This window comes from Miscanthus floridulus, chromosome 1, assembly GCF_019320115.1.
Source record: "Miscanthus floridulus cultivar M001 chromosome 1, ASM1932011v1, whole genome shotgun sequence".
Classification (NCBI taxonomy): Eukaryota; Viridiplantae; Streptophyta; class Magnoliopsida; order Poales; family Poaceae; genus Miscanthus; species Miscanthus floridulus.
Genome location: NC_089580.1, coordinates 169,532,914 through 169,549,096, shown reverse-complemented (window position 1 = coordinate 169,549,096; position 16,183 = coordinate 169,532,914). Strand labels below are relative to the sequence as shown.

Below are 16,183 nucleotides of genomic sequence, written 5' to 3'. Positions count from 1 at the left end.
TAGCACGAAAAAACACATGAATTTTTTGAACAAAGAAACAATTGGCGAGGCCTAGACGCGGCAGCGTAGCACCAGCAGGATGTACGCAGGGGAGGCCAGGATGGCATGGGAAGCCGCCTGGAGGACAGTGCGCCCAGCAAAGGAAACGGCCAGCTGGATTCGGATGAAGAGGAGACATATTTTCAATCGATAGCGCCCTCTGCATCCATCGTCTCTGCTGTATAATTTGTCCTTTCATGGAAAAAAATTGTTTTTTGTGATATGTGATCTATGATCTGTGAATATGTGATCTTATGATTGTCTGAAGGTAGAAGAAGGCTAGAGGTAGAAGAAGAGTGGAAGCTGTTGGATCTTAATCTTATGGTGTAAAAAAAACTCATGTGTTTAAATTGCATAAAGCACATGGTTGTGCAGTGTATAGACTCACCCTTACCAAAGCGGAGAAACTCTGCTAAAAAAACTAAGCGGAGAAACGAATGGACTATAGTCCAAAACTGTTCCCTCGATCATGGCAACCACTTCTCTTAGGACAAATGGGCCAATTTCTACATTGTCATTAGTTTCAAAGTATCATATATTCTTTTAAGTCATACTATATATTTTTATGCTCGCCTCTCCATGAGTTACACACTAAAGCTCCTACTCTTACGGTTCTAATAAACTTTGGCTGGTCAATGCATGCTCTCCAAACACATATTAGAAAACCAATAGGCTATAATTAGAAGATAATCATCCACCCTTAGTAAAAAGTCTCCATAGTTGGCGAACTGAGCCTAGCTCAGTTGGTTAGGCTCCTTGTGGTGGAACCTTTCCATCCGGATTCAAGTCCTTGACTTGGCACGAGTGCTCGTATTTTCCTGGATTTATTTCAGGATTTAACGGCGTTGTGCTTTTAGTGGTAGGCGATGTTCCCGTTGACAGCGAGACGCCTGTGGTGACTTCGAGATAGGAGTATGATTTGCGTACGTGTATTCATAGGGGTGAGTGTGCGTGCGTGTTGAGCGTCTGTGTCTATACTTGTGTAATTCGCAAAAAAAAAAAGTCTCCATAGTTGAGATCTTCATCATATGGCTTGTCTGGTCTATCGTTCTTCTAGAGGATGAACTATAAGCGTGCCTATAAGGTGGCCCTAGAAAACTTGTAAATAAGGTGTAAGTTTTTTTTTTGATAAAAAACCATATCGTTGCAACTTAACTAAATAGACCATATGATTGCACTTGCACATACTGCCATATAAATTTAGGAATGCAAATTGAGGTACAATGATTGTAATTTGTAACTGTGTACTGAGAAAACTGTTGAATTGTTTCATTTTTGTTACGAAAATACCAACTCTCGTACCTCTCTAATTTCACTTAACAAGATTCTCTTCATAAAGAACCAAATGGAGATCTTAATTTTTATTGAGGTTCCACCTAATTTGAGTCTTATTAGTCATCTAATTGCACGAATGCTACTTCGGCAACCAACTCTTTCCACTTGGCTAACTTGTCAACGACTAGTGCCATGTGGAAAGACAAATTAAGTGTAGTGTTGAATACCTGAGCAACACCTATATGTTTTTCCCCTAGCAATGTTAAATAGAGATGTGTATTGTTATATGAGGGTCAAATTTTCAAATCACTTGTCCTTCGAGAACCTAAGCCGAGCACCACTATGGACACTACAAAAATGGATAAATCTAAGAAACGGTCTTTATCCTTCATAAGGCTTGGCCTGGTTAGAAATGTGAATCTTTTGGTTTTCAATGTGCTTCTCGTAGAATTTTATCTTTCAATGCACCTACATCTTCCTAAGAAGTTTTCTTGCCACACGCCTAAATCACATCTTCGTTGATTAGCTTGAATTGCCATTTGCTTAGCAAACAATGATTTTGAATTTCAAGGTGCATAGTTACTAAGCCACCTTACTCCTTTGTAAACATAGAATATCTCGCTTCATCAACTTGTATTCGTTTCCAAACCATCATTATAATTTCAAACTACTGACATGAAGAATCTATGCGAAAGTAAAACAATGACTTCCTGTCACAAAACACAACCTTTTAAACCTTTAGAAGAATGGAGAAGAAAAGAATGTATCGAAAAATCACAAGCCTCTTTAACCGTTGTGTACGCTATGTACGACGACAATGTATCTTCACTGATAAGTCATAAGTGTGTGTATGCGAATCATACGAAAGAAACGAATCACAATCTTGGTCAATGTCAACGCGTGATCGATCTTCAACACTTCGGTAGATCGGACGGCGGTGGCATCAGCTTCTGCTCAGGCAACGGGCCGTCGTTGACCACCCATGCCATCTTCAATCCCCAGCTTGTGTGCACCTCCAGGTGGCAATGCATGAACCAAACACCTGCAACAACATTTTTCAAGAAACAACGCACGAATCGAGTGCAATTTTACTTACTAATCGCTAGTCGCTATACGCACCGGGATTATCGGCGAAGAACCTGATGGCGACCCAGCCACCTGATGGCACGCCGATGGTGTTCCTCTGCACCGGGTCGACTAGGTTGAAGTTGGCTGGGTCCTTTGACGAGTCGTAGTTGCCGAAGCCTTGGCCGACCACGAAAAAGTCGAAGCCGTGGAGGTGCAGCGGGTGGCTCTCGGCGCCCAGGATGGTGGTGCCCTGCAGCACCACCTCCACGCTGGTATTGTACTCCAACGCCACCACCTTGGTCCCGCTTGAGACATTGGTGTTGTTGGGCGTCGTGCCCGTGTAGTTGAACGGCTCCAGCGGCGCGACGGGGAAGTCGGTCGTGTACACGCCGGCGATGTTGTCGTAGTGCGCCTGCAGGAGCGCGGTGGTGGGCATGGTGAAGGACACGTTGTTCATGGACGCCGTGAACATGGTCCGGTTGGTGGGCCCCTGGCACGTCTGGTTCGCCGGGCAAGGGTTGGTGCCGAGCCCCACGGCGAAGAAGAAGGAGCGGTCCACGCCGCGGGGCACGCTGGCCGGGTACTCTGGGGTGGCCAGGCTCCGCAGCCTGGCGGTGTAGTTGGCCGCGAAGGCCGTGTCGTTGAGCGCGGGCAGCGAGGGCCGGAAGAGCGGGAGGCTCTTGATGTGCCCCGCCGCCGGCGCGTACTCGAGCACGGCGGCTACGGTGGTGTTGTCGAAGGTGCCCGGTTGGCCCGTGCCGTAGGGGCGCGCCAGCATGAGGTGCGTGGCCGCGGGGCACCCCGCGTCGGGCTCGGCGCGCAGGAGCACGTTGGTGGTCTGGCCCGGCGTGATGAGGACGATGTCCGTGTGGAACGGCTTCACGTAGGCGGCGTCCACGTCGACCACGGTCAGCGTGTGGTTGGCGATGGAGAAGAAGAGCTCGTCGTTGAGCGCGGCGTTGATGAGCCGGAGCAGGTACCACTTGCCGGGCAGCACCTTCAGCTTGAACGTGTCTAGGGAAGCAACACATGGGCCGTAAGTTGAGCTTCCAAAAACCAGCCGACCCTCGCTTTTCAATGGGCCTGGCTGAATGGGCCGAGTCTTACCTTTGCTGGAGCAGTTGTACAATGGGCCCGGAAGCCCGTTGATGGTGAAGGCGTCCGACACATTTGGGCCTGCTCCAGTCTGAAGCGCCTGGGCGATAATTGCCTCGGGATCCGCGTTGAACCACTCTCCTGCGGCACCCAGAGCAGTATCAACCACTGTGCTCCTACAGGCTACACAGCATGTATATATGTACACCCAGAGCAGTGCAGCTAGCGGCACGAGCTCATCACGCACCGAAGATGATGGCGATCTCCTTGTAGGGTTTAACCGGGAACGGGTAGGGCACGCCGCGCTTGGGGAGGATGACGATGGGCCCGTAGAGCGTGGCGCGCATCCAGGAGACGTGCGCGTGCCACAACAGGGTGCCCCGCTGCCCCGTGATGGTGAAGTTGTACACGAAGCTCTGCCCCGTCTGGATGGGGCACTGCGTCACGTACGCCGGCCCGTCCGACCACCCCGTCCGCAGCTGCCGAACGCCGTGCCTGTTGTTCGTTCGCATACATACATGGATGCATGCAGTTTGCATCGTGCACCCAGAGAATGCAAACAAAATGAAGATCAGTATCAAAATCATGCAGATCAGCTGATCAGTGCACAACTGCACATGCATATGCATTGGCACGTCCTGAAACAACTGAAACATGCATGCCTTTGCCTTACAAAGCTGCCCGGAGGGAGTAGCTAGCTAAAAGGATGGCGATCGACCTAGCTGCTGATCGCATCCAGGAAACAAAAAAGATGATAGATGCTTGTTATTAGTTGCAGACACCAACCAGGATCGAGACAGAGGTACGAATCGATGATCTCTCTATTGAAACATGGCAGCTTGCGACATGTGATCTAGGTTATTGCAGTTCGTTGGTGCAAAGAGTTTCCAAGTACGTATATACGAGGTGCGCCGATCGCTATATATACAAATGAAAAATCTAGGAGCGAGCTGAGGAACGTAACGGGGTATATATGAAGGAAATTTACCAGTGGATGGTAACGTTGTCCTTGACATTGTTCACCACCTTGACGACGACGCGGTCGCCCTCCCTGGTGACTATCTTGGGGCCGGGGAACTTGCCGTTCACCGTCGGGATGGCGCGGGTGGTGCACAGCCGTGTCACATTCTGCATCGTCACCTGCCACACGTGATCGAAACAGCAGATAATAGACACGTCAATTCACGTCGTTTCTCCAAAACCTCGTTCATAGATGGAAGAACAGACCATCAAGGGCTAGCTGAAGCATTATTGCATAAAAAAACAAGATCCAGCACAGGAGAAACTAGGTGTTTTTTCATTAAGAAGAGAAATATATAGGCACCCAAGCTAAACCATTGCATGGTAGTCCTAGCAAAGTACATAACACAATATGAACCAACGGCGCCATGCATATGCATATATATTCTTGATGAAATGCGCTTACATTGAAGGTGTAGTATCTGGTTGTGCCGTGCGACGACTGCGGCAATGCTAGCAACGTGCCACACAACAGGAGGAACGCAAGACATGATGGCGCCCCCATATCTATTCGCAGTTTCAGTGCCGGAGATCGGATATATGTGTGTACAAAATGGTGAGGCGATCGATCGAGACGACGGTAGCTATATATGGCTGCAGCTAGCTAGCTATAGCACGGCCAGCGAGAGCTGAAGCTGATACAATGTGGGAGAAAGGAAGGGTTATATAGCGAGGACAGTACTGACGGTGGTTGCAGTATGCAATTTATTAGGTGACGACATGATATTTTCCTTTTTCCCAATTCCCATGGACAAGAAAAATGGGAGGAGAATTAGGTGAGGATGATGATTAAGGATGGCAACGGGGATGTACCCGTCGGGTATCGCCGGAACGTTCTCTTCCCCGCTACGAAGAATTCATCCCGTCCCCGTCCCCGTTAACTGTCCCGGGTATAGATTCTTGCCCATCCCCATACCCGTCGGGCATCGGTCGGGTAACAGATACCCGACGGGTACTGCATACCCGATAAACAAGGACATTTAGGGTCGCAGCTTTGCAATCGGAGATGTTTCTTCTTCACCCGGGTATAAGTGTCGGAGTCTCGGAGATGCCGAGGAGAAGGAGCGAGGTTGCGAGGAGGACGAGCAAAGGTGGCAGAGAGACCGAACTGAGGAAGCTAAGCGAGGGGCACGAGCGCTCGTGAGGTAGGCGTGCTTGTGCTGCTGGCGGAGATGGTGAGGAAAAATTAAACTAGGGTTCCTATAACACATAAACTGTATATATGATTGTTCAGATTTGGGCTAAAATACCTATGTTGAGCTTCTTTTTGGGCCTAATACTCGCATGACAACTCAAATAGTCGGGTTCCCCAACGGGTAACAGGGACGAGTAAACAGGGAACGTTCTCGTACCCGCTATACCCATCGGGGATGGATTCTTGTCCATTTAGATGCCCGCGGGTAAAGATATGATCCTAGCCCCATCCCCTAATGGATCAAATACCCATCAGACATCGGATATCGGGGCCGTTGCCATCTTTAACGATGATCGAGGGAGATCGAAAGGTGATGCTAGCCGCTAGCCGCTTTTGCTGGTCATGTACAAAGAGTTGGGTCGGCCTGGCTTTTAGAGTGCAGGCAAAGGAATCGCCCTTTTTGACGTATGGTGCTGCTCTGGACATACATGTATTTTCTCCAGCGTCAGTGCGTGTCATTACTGCTGAATTTTTTGAACCGTTCGATCTGAGTGCACGTCGTCAGGATAAAGGAGTCATGAGTCATGATGACTGAGACTGACTGATATGATGCAAAACCATTTATCTCGAGCGTATTACAGACTGAAACTCGCACTGTGTTAGTGTGTTATGATATGATCGGGGTCCGATATGATCTTGTGTGTTTTTCTCAAGGATCGACCGCAAACCTTCGCGTCATTTGTTGAGATTTCCTTGTCGCGTCAGATCGAACGCTACCTGGCTAACATTTGGCTAGGAGCCTAGGGCTAGGATTGGTGCTCTCAGCGGTTAATTTCAACAGTTTGTTTCCTATGACTGATCGACGGACGAAGTAGAGAGATTAGAACACTCCAACTCACAGGGGCCGGGCCATATCATCTCAACTTCTCCAGACATTATCTGAACAGGCATGCATCTAACCGGACACGGTGAAAGATTAAGATCATCCTCATTCCTCAACCATGATTGTTTTCAAGGCTCCTCTTGAGTCCTGACCTGAGAAGTACCGCCTGTCCAATCTAGCTCCAAAGCTAGTCTTGGTGCAACAGGAGTGCTGAATTCCATGTCTGAACAACCCGGACATCCTGTCGATGCACCGGTTACGTTGGATGGGCCAACCTAATTAAGGTCGGCGTAGGCTGCCTTTGACCAATAAAAGACACGGTGGCGGCTTCTACTCTCTACCAAGAGCTTAGCTGAAACGTCAGGCTGCCTGCATCTGCAGTTCACACTTCACAGCACAGCACCTTGCCACCTTCACTTCACCCATCATCCTTGCAAGGTGTGCAACACGGCCAGCTAACGTGGTATGAATGGATCCGGACGCATGCAGTGCAATCCAGGCACAACTGCGTACACAGATGTAACCCTGGGCAAAAATAACCGAAAACCGAGAACCGAACCGAAATAACCGGAACCGAAACCGAATTAACCGAAACCGAAAATTTCGGTTCCTAGTTCGGTTCCCAGTTCTCAGGAACCGAAATAATGTCGGGTAATTCGGTTCCAGACCTCGGTTAACCGAACAAAACCGAAGAACCGACTTAAAAGGCTCGCCCTCGGTTTATATCCCGGCCCAAATAGGCCCAGGCGAGGCCCTTCAAGTATAAATACAGAATTTTAGGGTTTCTTGACTCCTCCCTCACTCTCTCTATCTCACCGCACGCCTCCTCTCCCACCGAGCCGCCTCTCCCTTCCGGCCTTCCCGAGACCGAGACCAAGCGCGCCTCTCTCGGTCTCTCCGCTCCGTCCTCCCTCTCCCTCTCCACTCTGGCTTCCCTCTCCTTCTCCCTCTCTTTCTCTCCCTCTCCATTTCCAGAGCCTGGGGCGCGTCCCCTTCTGGCAGCTGCGCGACGCGGGGGGCGCGGCCCCTCCTCCGGCGACAGCGCGACGCGGTGGGCACGGCACCTCCTCCAGCGACGGCACGGCGCGGGGTGCGCGGCCCCTCCTTCAACGGCGGAGGCACGGCGGGCGGCCCCTCCCACACCCCGAAGCACCTCCACCACCGTCCCATGGCTGGATCCAGTGGAGGGCGACCAGATCTATGGTGGGCCTGCCCCCGGCGGTGGATCTAGGCCCAGCGCGCTTCCCGACAGCGGATCCACCGCCTCCCCTGTCCCCGGTCCTCCCCTGTCGCCGGTGTCTGCTCTGGAGGTCGAGGCCGAGTCCGGTGCGGCGGTGCGTGCCCGCTGCCTTGGAGGCCGGATCTGGACGAAGGGGCGACTGCCGCCGTTTTTTTTTTTCATTTTTCCCCTTTTCTTCCCTTCTGTTTTGCTGATGTAACGTATGGCTCGGTTAGTTCGGTTCTAACCGAAACCGAACCGAACTAACCGAGACCGAATTTCCTCGGTTCCAAGTTCTCTAGCTAACCGATCGGTTCTAAGTTTTGTGCTAACCGAATTTCGTAAATAACCGAGGAACCGAACCGATCGGTTTCGGTTAACCGAATGCCCACCGTGACACAGATGTACAAGGCGATTACTTCATCTCACAATCCGAAGCAGGTATGTACAGAGCTGCAAAGCAGGCTGCAGTTAGAATGTCACTGCAAACAGCTGAGAGTCGACACTGGTCACTGACAGCTGTTCACGAAGTTACTGCAATCTGAAGCTACAAAAACACACACACCAGAGTTTGCATACACTGGTACTACTGTTATGTCAGTGTACCCCTGTTCGCTTGGCTTATAAGCCGTACTTTTTAGTCAACAATAAATATTTTTCTCTCACAATAAATCAGTCAACAGTACTTTCAGCCATAGTAGTTCCTCGCACCCTTAATTTCCATTGCAGGGTTAGCAAGCAAAGCGCCATGTGTTAGCTAGTGTGTGGTTTCGGGGCATGTCCTTTTGCAAGCTCTTGTTCCTGTCTGGATTCCCTCCCTCGCGCATGGCTTCTTTGTCTTGGACATCAAGGAAACAACTTTAAGTAAAACTACACTAATCTCCTCTCATTGTACAAGCGGGAACACACGCACGCAGAACGGCACAAGAAAGAGGTTTCTGGTTGATGACAGGCGACCGGACATGTATCTGATGATCTGATCTCGCTTTTAGGTTGCTGCCGGGAAAGTGACGCGGCATCTATCGACCGGTACTAGCTAGTCTTACTGTTACTAATATTATAATATTATTAAATAGCAAAACGTTTTTCAACCCGCTTTTTACTTTCTATAAACTGTTCTTTTTTTTTCACTTTTTCACTTCCTAAACTATCCTCGCACCCTCTATATTCCGTATATGATCTGGGTTCATGATACATATACAATATAAGTTAGAACAACTCGCGTACAACGATGGTATAGAGTCTGATTCCAAGACGTGTTGGATCCTTACAACTAATCAAATCACTTATCTCTTTCACCTCATTTATTCATTTTCTAACTATATATATAACTACTACCCTGTAGCTGGCTACAAAATAACTTATTTTGTAACCACTTTGAGTTACGATAATTACTATGTTAATTTATGAGATTATAGTAACTCATTACTACGTGGTTTACTATAACATTATGGTAAATATCCTGTGTGTTATAGTAACCCAACTATAGTAAATATGTATTGACGTTATCGTAAATTAGTATATAAAATTATCGTAAATGGAGGTGGCTACAGAATAACTTATTTTGTAGCTGGCTACTGAATATACTCTCCTTGATTTATGATAATGTTTGTACCAATTTATGATAACATGAATATGCATTTACGATACTCATGTTACTACAACACACGGTGATATTTACCATAAATAACTTATTCTATGGCCACTTTGATTTACGATAATGTTTGTACCAATTTATGATAACATGAATATGCATTTACGATACTCATGTTACTACAACTCACAGTGATATTTACCATAATGTTATAGTAAATCACTTAGCAAGGAGTTACTGTAATCTCGTAAATTAGAATAGTAATTATTGTAACTCAAAGTGGTCACAGAATAAGTTATTCTATGGCCAGCTGCAGAACAGTGTATATATATATATATATATATATATATATATATATATATATATATATATATATATATATATATATATATATATATATATATAATCTCTACCAAACTGTGGCAAACTCATTAATTCACTCTATATGTTTTTCATCTATATCTATAGTTTTTTTCTATGTATGGTATCTCCACATATAAATATAGTTGAATTTAAATTATAATGATTGAAATCACTATTATAAAATGGGGATATAGTATGGTTTGGTCTTATCTGTTATATACCAACGACCTTATTGAAGGCATTGTTTTGGAGTTCGAAGAATTTTCACTTTAAGATAAAAACCTATGATCTAGCCTTCACTAGTTGGGTCATTGTAAAAACGGCACGTGTGCGCGTCGTGCCCTTCTTGACGGCGTTGTTTGGGAATCTTTCTCGAGATTCAAGTGTTACTATGGTACAGGGACTGAAGGCTAAGTTGTTTGTTGTACTTTGCTGCAACATGATATATATTGCAATGTTGCCATGCTTTTTCTTCTTTTCCTTTGTTTTTATAGGCTATGCGCATCGTCTTAGCTCTTAGAAATTAGCTCTCAAGGCGACAAGCTGCTTGCCAATCTCCATGCGCGGAAGCGTCAGTTAGATCTACTGAGACAAATATGCAAGGTCACAAACAACACTAGAGGCACAATATTTGTTAACAATGTCACCCGAAGCCTGCGTCCTCAGCATGGGCGGATCTATAGTCAAATGACTAGGTGCGACCGCACCAGAGAAAAATAAAAAAGCAGTTGTAAGAGCTAAATTTTCACCATATTTTGCACCCACATGTCACAAAGCCTTGCGCCCACAAGTTAAGTGCACCACCCTTGGAGTTGCTTTAGCTCCGCCCCTGGTCCTTAGGGCATGACTACCTGCCGCTATGTCGTATGGTTACGTCAGCAACCCCCCTCTCACATCTATGAGGAGATCGGGTTATGCAGTCTAACTCCAACTCTACGCAATACTGCCAAACACAACTCAGAGTCCTATCATAATCGAACTCATACATAATATTCGATACTTATCTAACATTAGCTATGTAGAGACCGAGATTGGTTTTAGTATGATTCTATCAGCTCGTTATAATTGTCTAAGATCAATAAGGCTTCCCCTTGTTACTCTATGATTCTATCGGCTTGTTAAAAAGGGATATAATACCTCCGACTTGTGTTATATAGGTTAATAAAAGTGTTATTAGCAGCTAGGAGGGATGTAACAGTGACACATCTTGTTAGTATTGCAATTCTCCATTTCGCTATAGTCTAATTTATTGGGACACAAGATATGTGACCATTTGAATTTCCAATACCATATTCAGTTATCCCTATTCATTATAGGAAATTGGTAAATAGTGATTAGAAAAAGGGGAAGGAGCCTTTTGAAAAGCGACTCAGTAGTTTGAATGGCAAGTATATATCTCTTATAGCAGAAATAAGTCTAAGGGCACATCTTGTATATGTTCTATCTATGATAATGGATCCAAGGATTGTGCATGGTTATCTAACCTCGGATATTATGCCCGAATTGTATCTCCAAGATGAAACAGCTTTTATCTCTCTCTTCATCAATTTTATGCAACATTGGCGAAAAATCATACGTGACATCTAATTAATGAGTATGTTACTATCTATAGAGATTAGTCTAAGGACAGTCCCAATGTAGAAATTATGATCTAGTTTTTATATTTGTCAAGTCATATAGACACTACACATAGAAATAATATCTTCAATAGATGGTTTCTTCGAAATAATGTTTTGTCAAATCACATGTCTTATCTCTTTTGTTGTCTACATATCATATATCTTCATGTTTTCGTTCTCCTATAAATATAGTTTCTTGCTGAAGAAAACATTTCCTCCTTTTCTTTCTTAATTCTAACATTATTTTTATTTAGTTGGCATCCTAATTAATGAACATATAAACCATCTTAATTTTTTGGGCTAGGATTGTCTAAACCATGTCCTGTTCTGCAGCACTACTTCAGCAGTATGCTTTTCTCTCTCAACATTTTACCATAAGCATCAGCATAAGCCAAATTTCAGCGAACGCAAGGAAGGTTGTTCAATTTCCAAATTTCCAAGAGAACCCAAGAAAGCACCAGCGCACCTGACTAGCTAAAGAAGCGGGAGAAGAAAAATCTGTCAATATTTCCATTTTTCCTAGGCATAAAATAATATAATGATATCCTGTCCTCTACGTCCGAAAAATGCGGTCACTTCTTACACAATTTCGACCGTAGGATAGCTGCTAACGAATAATGCAAGCTACCACGCACCAAACCAAACAAAGAGTCGAGTAACAGCATAGGGAATTAGGGATATCTTCATAGAGGCTGAGTTCATGCCCTAGCTTCCACTATACACGAAACGTACGTTGCATGAGGCCGCTCCAAAGTCCAAAGTAGTGTACTATTCTCTTTTCCATTTCTGCAAAGCAGCACAGCCGAAGCAAGCCTAATAATATGACCAGTTTTGTACAACTAACTTCACTGGTGAAGTAGGTTTTTTTTTTGTGCTTCAGTTCCATAAAACAACTTCACCAATAAAACTAAATATGTTTTTAAAATCATTTGGTAAAATAACTTTATGGAAGATAGCAGAAAAAAGCTAGGAGAAGCTAGTACATTCAGCTTTTAGAGAGAAGCTGTTTTTGTCTAGACCTGTTTGATAGAACAAGCTGAAAAACAACTTTATGAAGCTGGGGCAAAAGCACTACCAAACAGGCCCATAATGTAAAGCGGCTCTGCAACACCTTCCCCGTAGAATTAACTTTGATCTTGCCTTTAATGTCTCATTAGAACATGTTAATTAATTTTCTAGAACTAGTTCTTTTAGTCTATATTCCTCAGTCTAGGTTTTCCCCCAAAACACGCTCACCTTGCTTCTACAAGCACCTCCGAAAAGTAGGCCAGTAGATCTTATGAGCGTACTGTATGTGACAAGTTAGGTCAGTAAATATTGAGATTGAGAAGATCGTCTTGCTGTCGACAAGTACATCACTTACTAAAGAATAATTAACCAAAATACAAGTATTCCTACTGAGCTAAAGACCTAAACCAAGGTGTATATATAGGTTCACGAGAAACTTATTAAGCTCAACTGGCTAGAGTATAGTGTTGTCGGGAGGCAGAACCAAATGATATTGCTTGGATAGTTAGTATAGGTGGTTGTCTGCCTTACGTGCCAAATATCAAAACTTATGTTTGACACTCTATATATGTGTCTCGTCAGTTATTTATCAATGCCCCTGTTCTTTTGGTAGTTGGCAGTGCACTATGAACAGCGAAGCCGACTTTGTCAATTTCAATAACTGCCGTCCACTGTTCCGCCGTATGTATGTAGTACCTCCGTCCCAAAACAATGTAATTCTAGCACAGTATCACATTTTACTACCTTAAATTTGATCAATTATAGATAAAAAATATCCATGTTTATGATACCAAATAAATACCATCAGATTAATTATGAAATATATTTTCATAATAAATTAATTAAAAGCCATAAATATGAATCTTATTCGCTAAAAATTTCGCCAAACGTGACCCACTTTTCGTGGCACGCAACTTATAGTTGCGTTCTTTTCGGGGCAGAGGTAGTACCTACCCTAGAGGCGGTACTGTGGTAGTGTGTCAGTGCGGTGTTTCAGAAAACAAGTCTAGTGTTCGTACAGGAGACTGAACACGTCCGCCACAGAAAGCAATTGCAGTTTTTGTCGTACTCTTTTCTTTTCGTCCAGAAAAGAATGCAATTATAAAAAACGTGCCAATTAAAGTAAAAATAGTATTAGCATTTATGTCTCAAAATAAATTTGTTACGAAAGTATGTTCTGTAACTAATCTAATGATATTTATTTGGTTTCATGAATGTCAGTACATTTTCATATCATTTTAGTCAAAACTGAAACTGTTTGACTTCACGAAACGTGAGAATTGCATTATTCCGTGAACGGAGAGACCATATCGGTTGAAGCAGCCTCAGTTACTGCTCGGAAAATCGAAGATATTTCTGACCACGGCTGTCCCAAAAAAAAAAAAAAGTGGGCCAGACGCACGCACTGCTCAGAAATGTGTTGTGCAAGTACATTGATGCAGCGCTTTTGAGGTGGGACGTCAAAACCACAGGAAGAAAGAGTGGCTTCGTAGGATTCGCGTTCACTGGAATATCTGGAATTAGCTAGTAAAATACACGGTGACGTGGGATCTGATAGCACGGCAACCGGGTGAAACCTATAGTACTGGTTACACTTCGGAACGAGGGGAGGGTTATTTGTGCACCAATGGCGCTGATTCCTGAACACGGGATTTTGATTAATTTGCTCTATGAACTTAGTTTTCCCGGGAACATCACTATCTATAATGGGCTATGTTAAAGCCTGACAAGGCGGATTAAACATAGCCCATTTGTCGGTCCAAACAGTCCAGAGGGTTCCAGGCAATCGCCCGCCTTGGCCCAACCGCAACTTAATGCACACCAAGGCCTAGAAGGACAGAGCACAAGCCAGTTTTTGTGTCGAAACAGACGACGACTAGGGCCTTGGGGTTTCGGGCTTTCGGCACGGCGGCCTGCCTCTTTGCCCCGTTGGTTCGGACACCATCCGCACACCGCACGGGTGCCGCCGGTGTTGGAGTGGAGCACGGCGAAGCCGAAAACGAGGAACCGTGCTCCCTGCACTTCGCACGCAGTCCTTTCCTGCTCACCCACCACACCAGCCAACGCTGTTGCGCAGAGTTGAAACAAGTGGAGAAAAAGGTTCTCAGCTATCAGCTGCCTCATTTTTTTTTTCTAACAGGAATCACATGGGGCGGCGCGCGCAATGCATGACACGGAGATCGCGTGCAACAATGTGTTCAACGCTCTAAACGAACAGAACGCAGCTTAGGAGGAGCAAGATATTTTTTCTTGTCAAATAAAAAACACACACCAAAAATCGAGTTGAAGAAAAATTAATTCTGAATAATGATTGGGATCTACGATCACACCTGCCAACATAATCAATATAGACATGCATACTTCTCATTCTTTCTTTTGAAGTTGAAAGTTGAAGCCAAGTTTATATTCAAAAGATGTCCGCGATGTCACTCGGCAGGTTCATGTGCCGAAGCTGGATTCGGAGCGCTCGTAACACGAGTATTTGTGTTAGCGAAAAGACAGGTTCGCCGTCGCCCTTCTCCACCATCTATGACATCTCAGCTCTATCAGATGTAAGTCTAAGGCTTTAGAGTTGGTCGGCAAATTTGATATGAGAGCTATATTCTAGTTTTGATTTTCAATGGAGCTCTCTACTTTAAAGCATCGGCTGTGTATCGACCAAAATCACCAGAGAAGATGGCGATGAATAAACTTCAATAGGATATTGTTTCTTTTTTTATTTTTGATTTTGTCAAGTGTAATATGAAGACGCACTGTTTTGAGTTTTAATATAATCCTCTTCTTAAAAGAAAAGCCCGCACCACAGCACCTTTCATTGTGTTGCGTGCGTGATGGTACACGTGGATCCCACAGTCATTCTTTTGGGATATCGTGGTACAAGTGGCGAGAAATCTCCACACGCCCCACGCGCCCAGCAGCTACGGTGGCAGTCCAAGGGTGCCCAAACCCGGATTGAACCTCTAATGATTTATTTGTCAAATTTAGGGACCTAAAATTCGGGTTTTTAGAGTTCATACACCTACCTAGAAATGCGGGACAAATTTAGGGAGCGGTTCAACGCATCGTTAGGCTAGGCGTCAATTCCAAATTCCCTGCAGCCTATTCGCTCGGTAGTTTTAGTCAGGGCTCGTTAGCCAGCCAGCGGTGTCTTTCTCTCACAACAAACCAGCACCAATCAGACTTATCAGCCCAGAAACTAACCAGCGAACAGGCTTTTGATCTCGAGATAGCCCTATGAAGGATTACAGTATTGGTATAAAATATAGTAGACGTGAGGTAAAAGCACATTTGTTTACGCCGCCTTGTCGGAGCTCGGTAAATGCAGAAATGCTACAACGGTTTTGGAGCGGTCATCAGCAGATTTGCTATTTGGATTTTCTTTTTTTAGCCAGGGGCTGACTGGGCATTATTATTACATACTCTCTCCATTCTAAATTATAAATCATTTCAATTATTTTAGAGGGTCAAATTGACCAAAATTATAGAGAGAACCCCTTCTGCTCTAAGTTTGTTTGTAATGTACTGTTTGTTTCATTAATAAATCTGTTGTAGGGGTGCGAACCCCTCCAGTTCCATAAAAAAAAATTATAGAGAGAACTACAAAGATTTATGACATCAAATAGATATACTATGAAAATATATGTAATAAAGAATCTAATGATACTTATTTGTATTATAAATGTTATTATTTTATTATATAAATTTAATCAAGCTTAAAATGTTTTGACTCTCGAAAAAAGTTAGGCCCGTTTGGCCGGGCTCCCACGCCCTGTAGCGACACTGTAGCCAGAGGAGCAAAAAAAAAACGAGCTTCTCCTCCTCAGAATGGCTCTGTGAGAGAGGAAACGAAGAGAGAGAAAACCAG

At 44.7% G+C, this 16,183-nt stretch overlaps 1 protein-coding gene across 1 annotated transcript; it reads right to left on the bottom strand.

The window, feature by feature from the left end:
• Positions 1-2,138: 2,138 nt before the first annotated feature.
• Positions 2,139-5,131, bottom strand: LOC136501741 (laccase-10-like). The gene is made up of 6 exons (XM_066497275.1): positions 4,904-5,131; positions 4,466-4,617; positions 3,725-3,972; positions 3,490-3,618; positions 2,434-3,396; positions 2,139-2,356 (listed from the first exon to the last, which is right to left on the bottom strand). The coding sequence occupies exons 1-6, from the start codon at positions 5,000-5,002 to the stop codon at positions 2,226-2,228; spliced, it is 1,722 nt and encodes a 573-aa protein (XP_066353372.1). The 5' UTR covers positions 5,003-5,131; the 3' UTR covers positions 2,139-2,225.
• Positions 5,132-16,183: the final 11,052 nt, after the last annotated feature.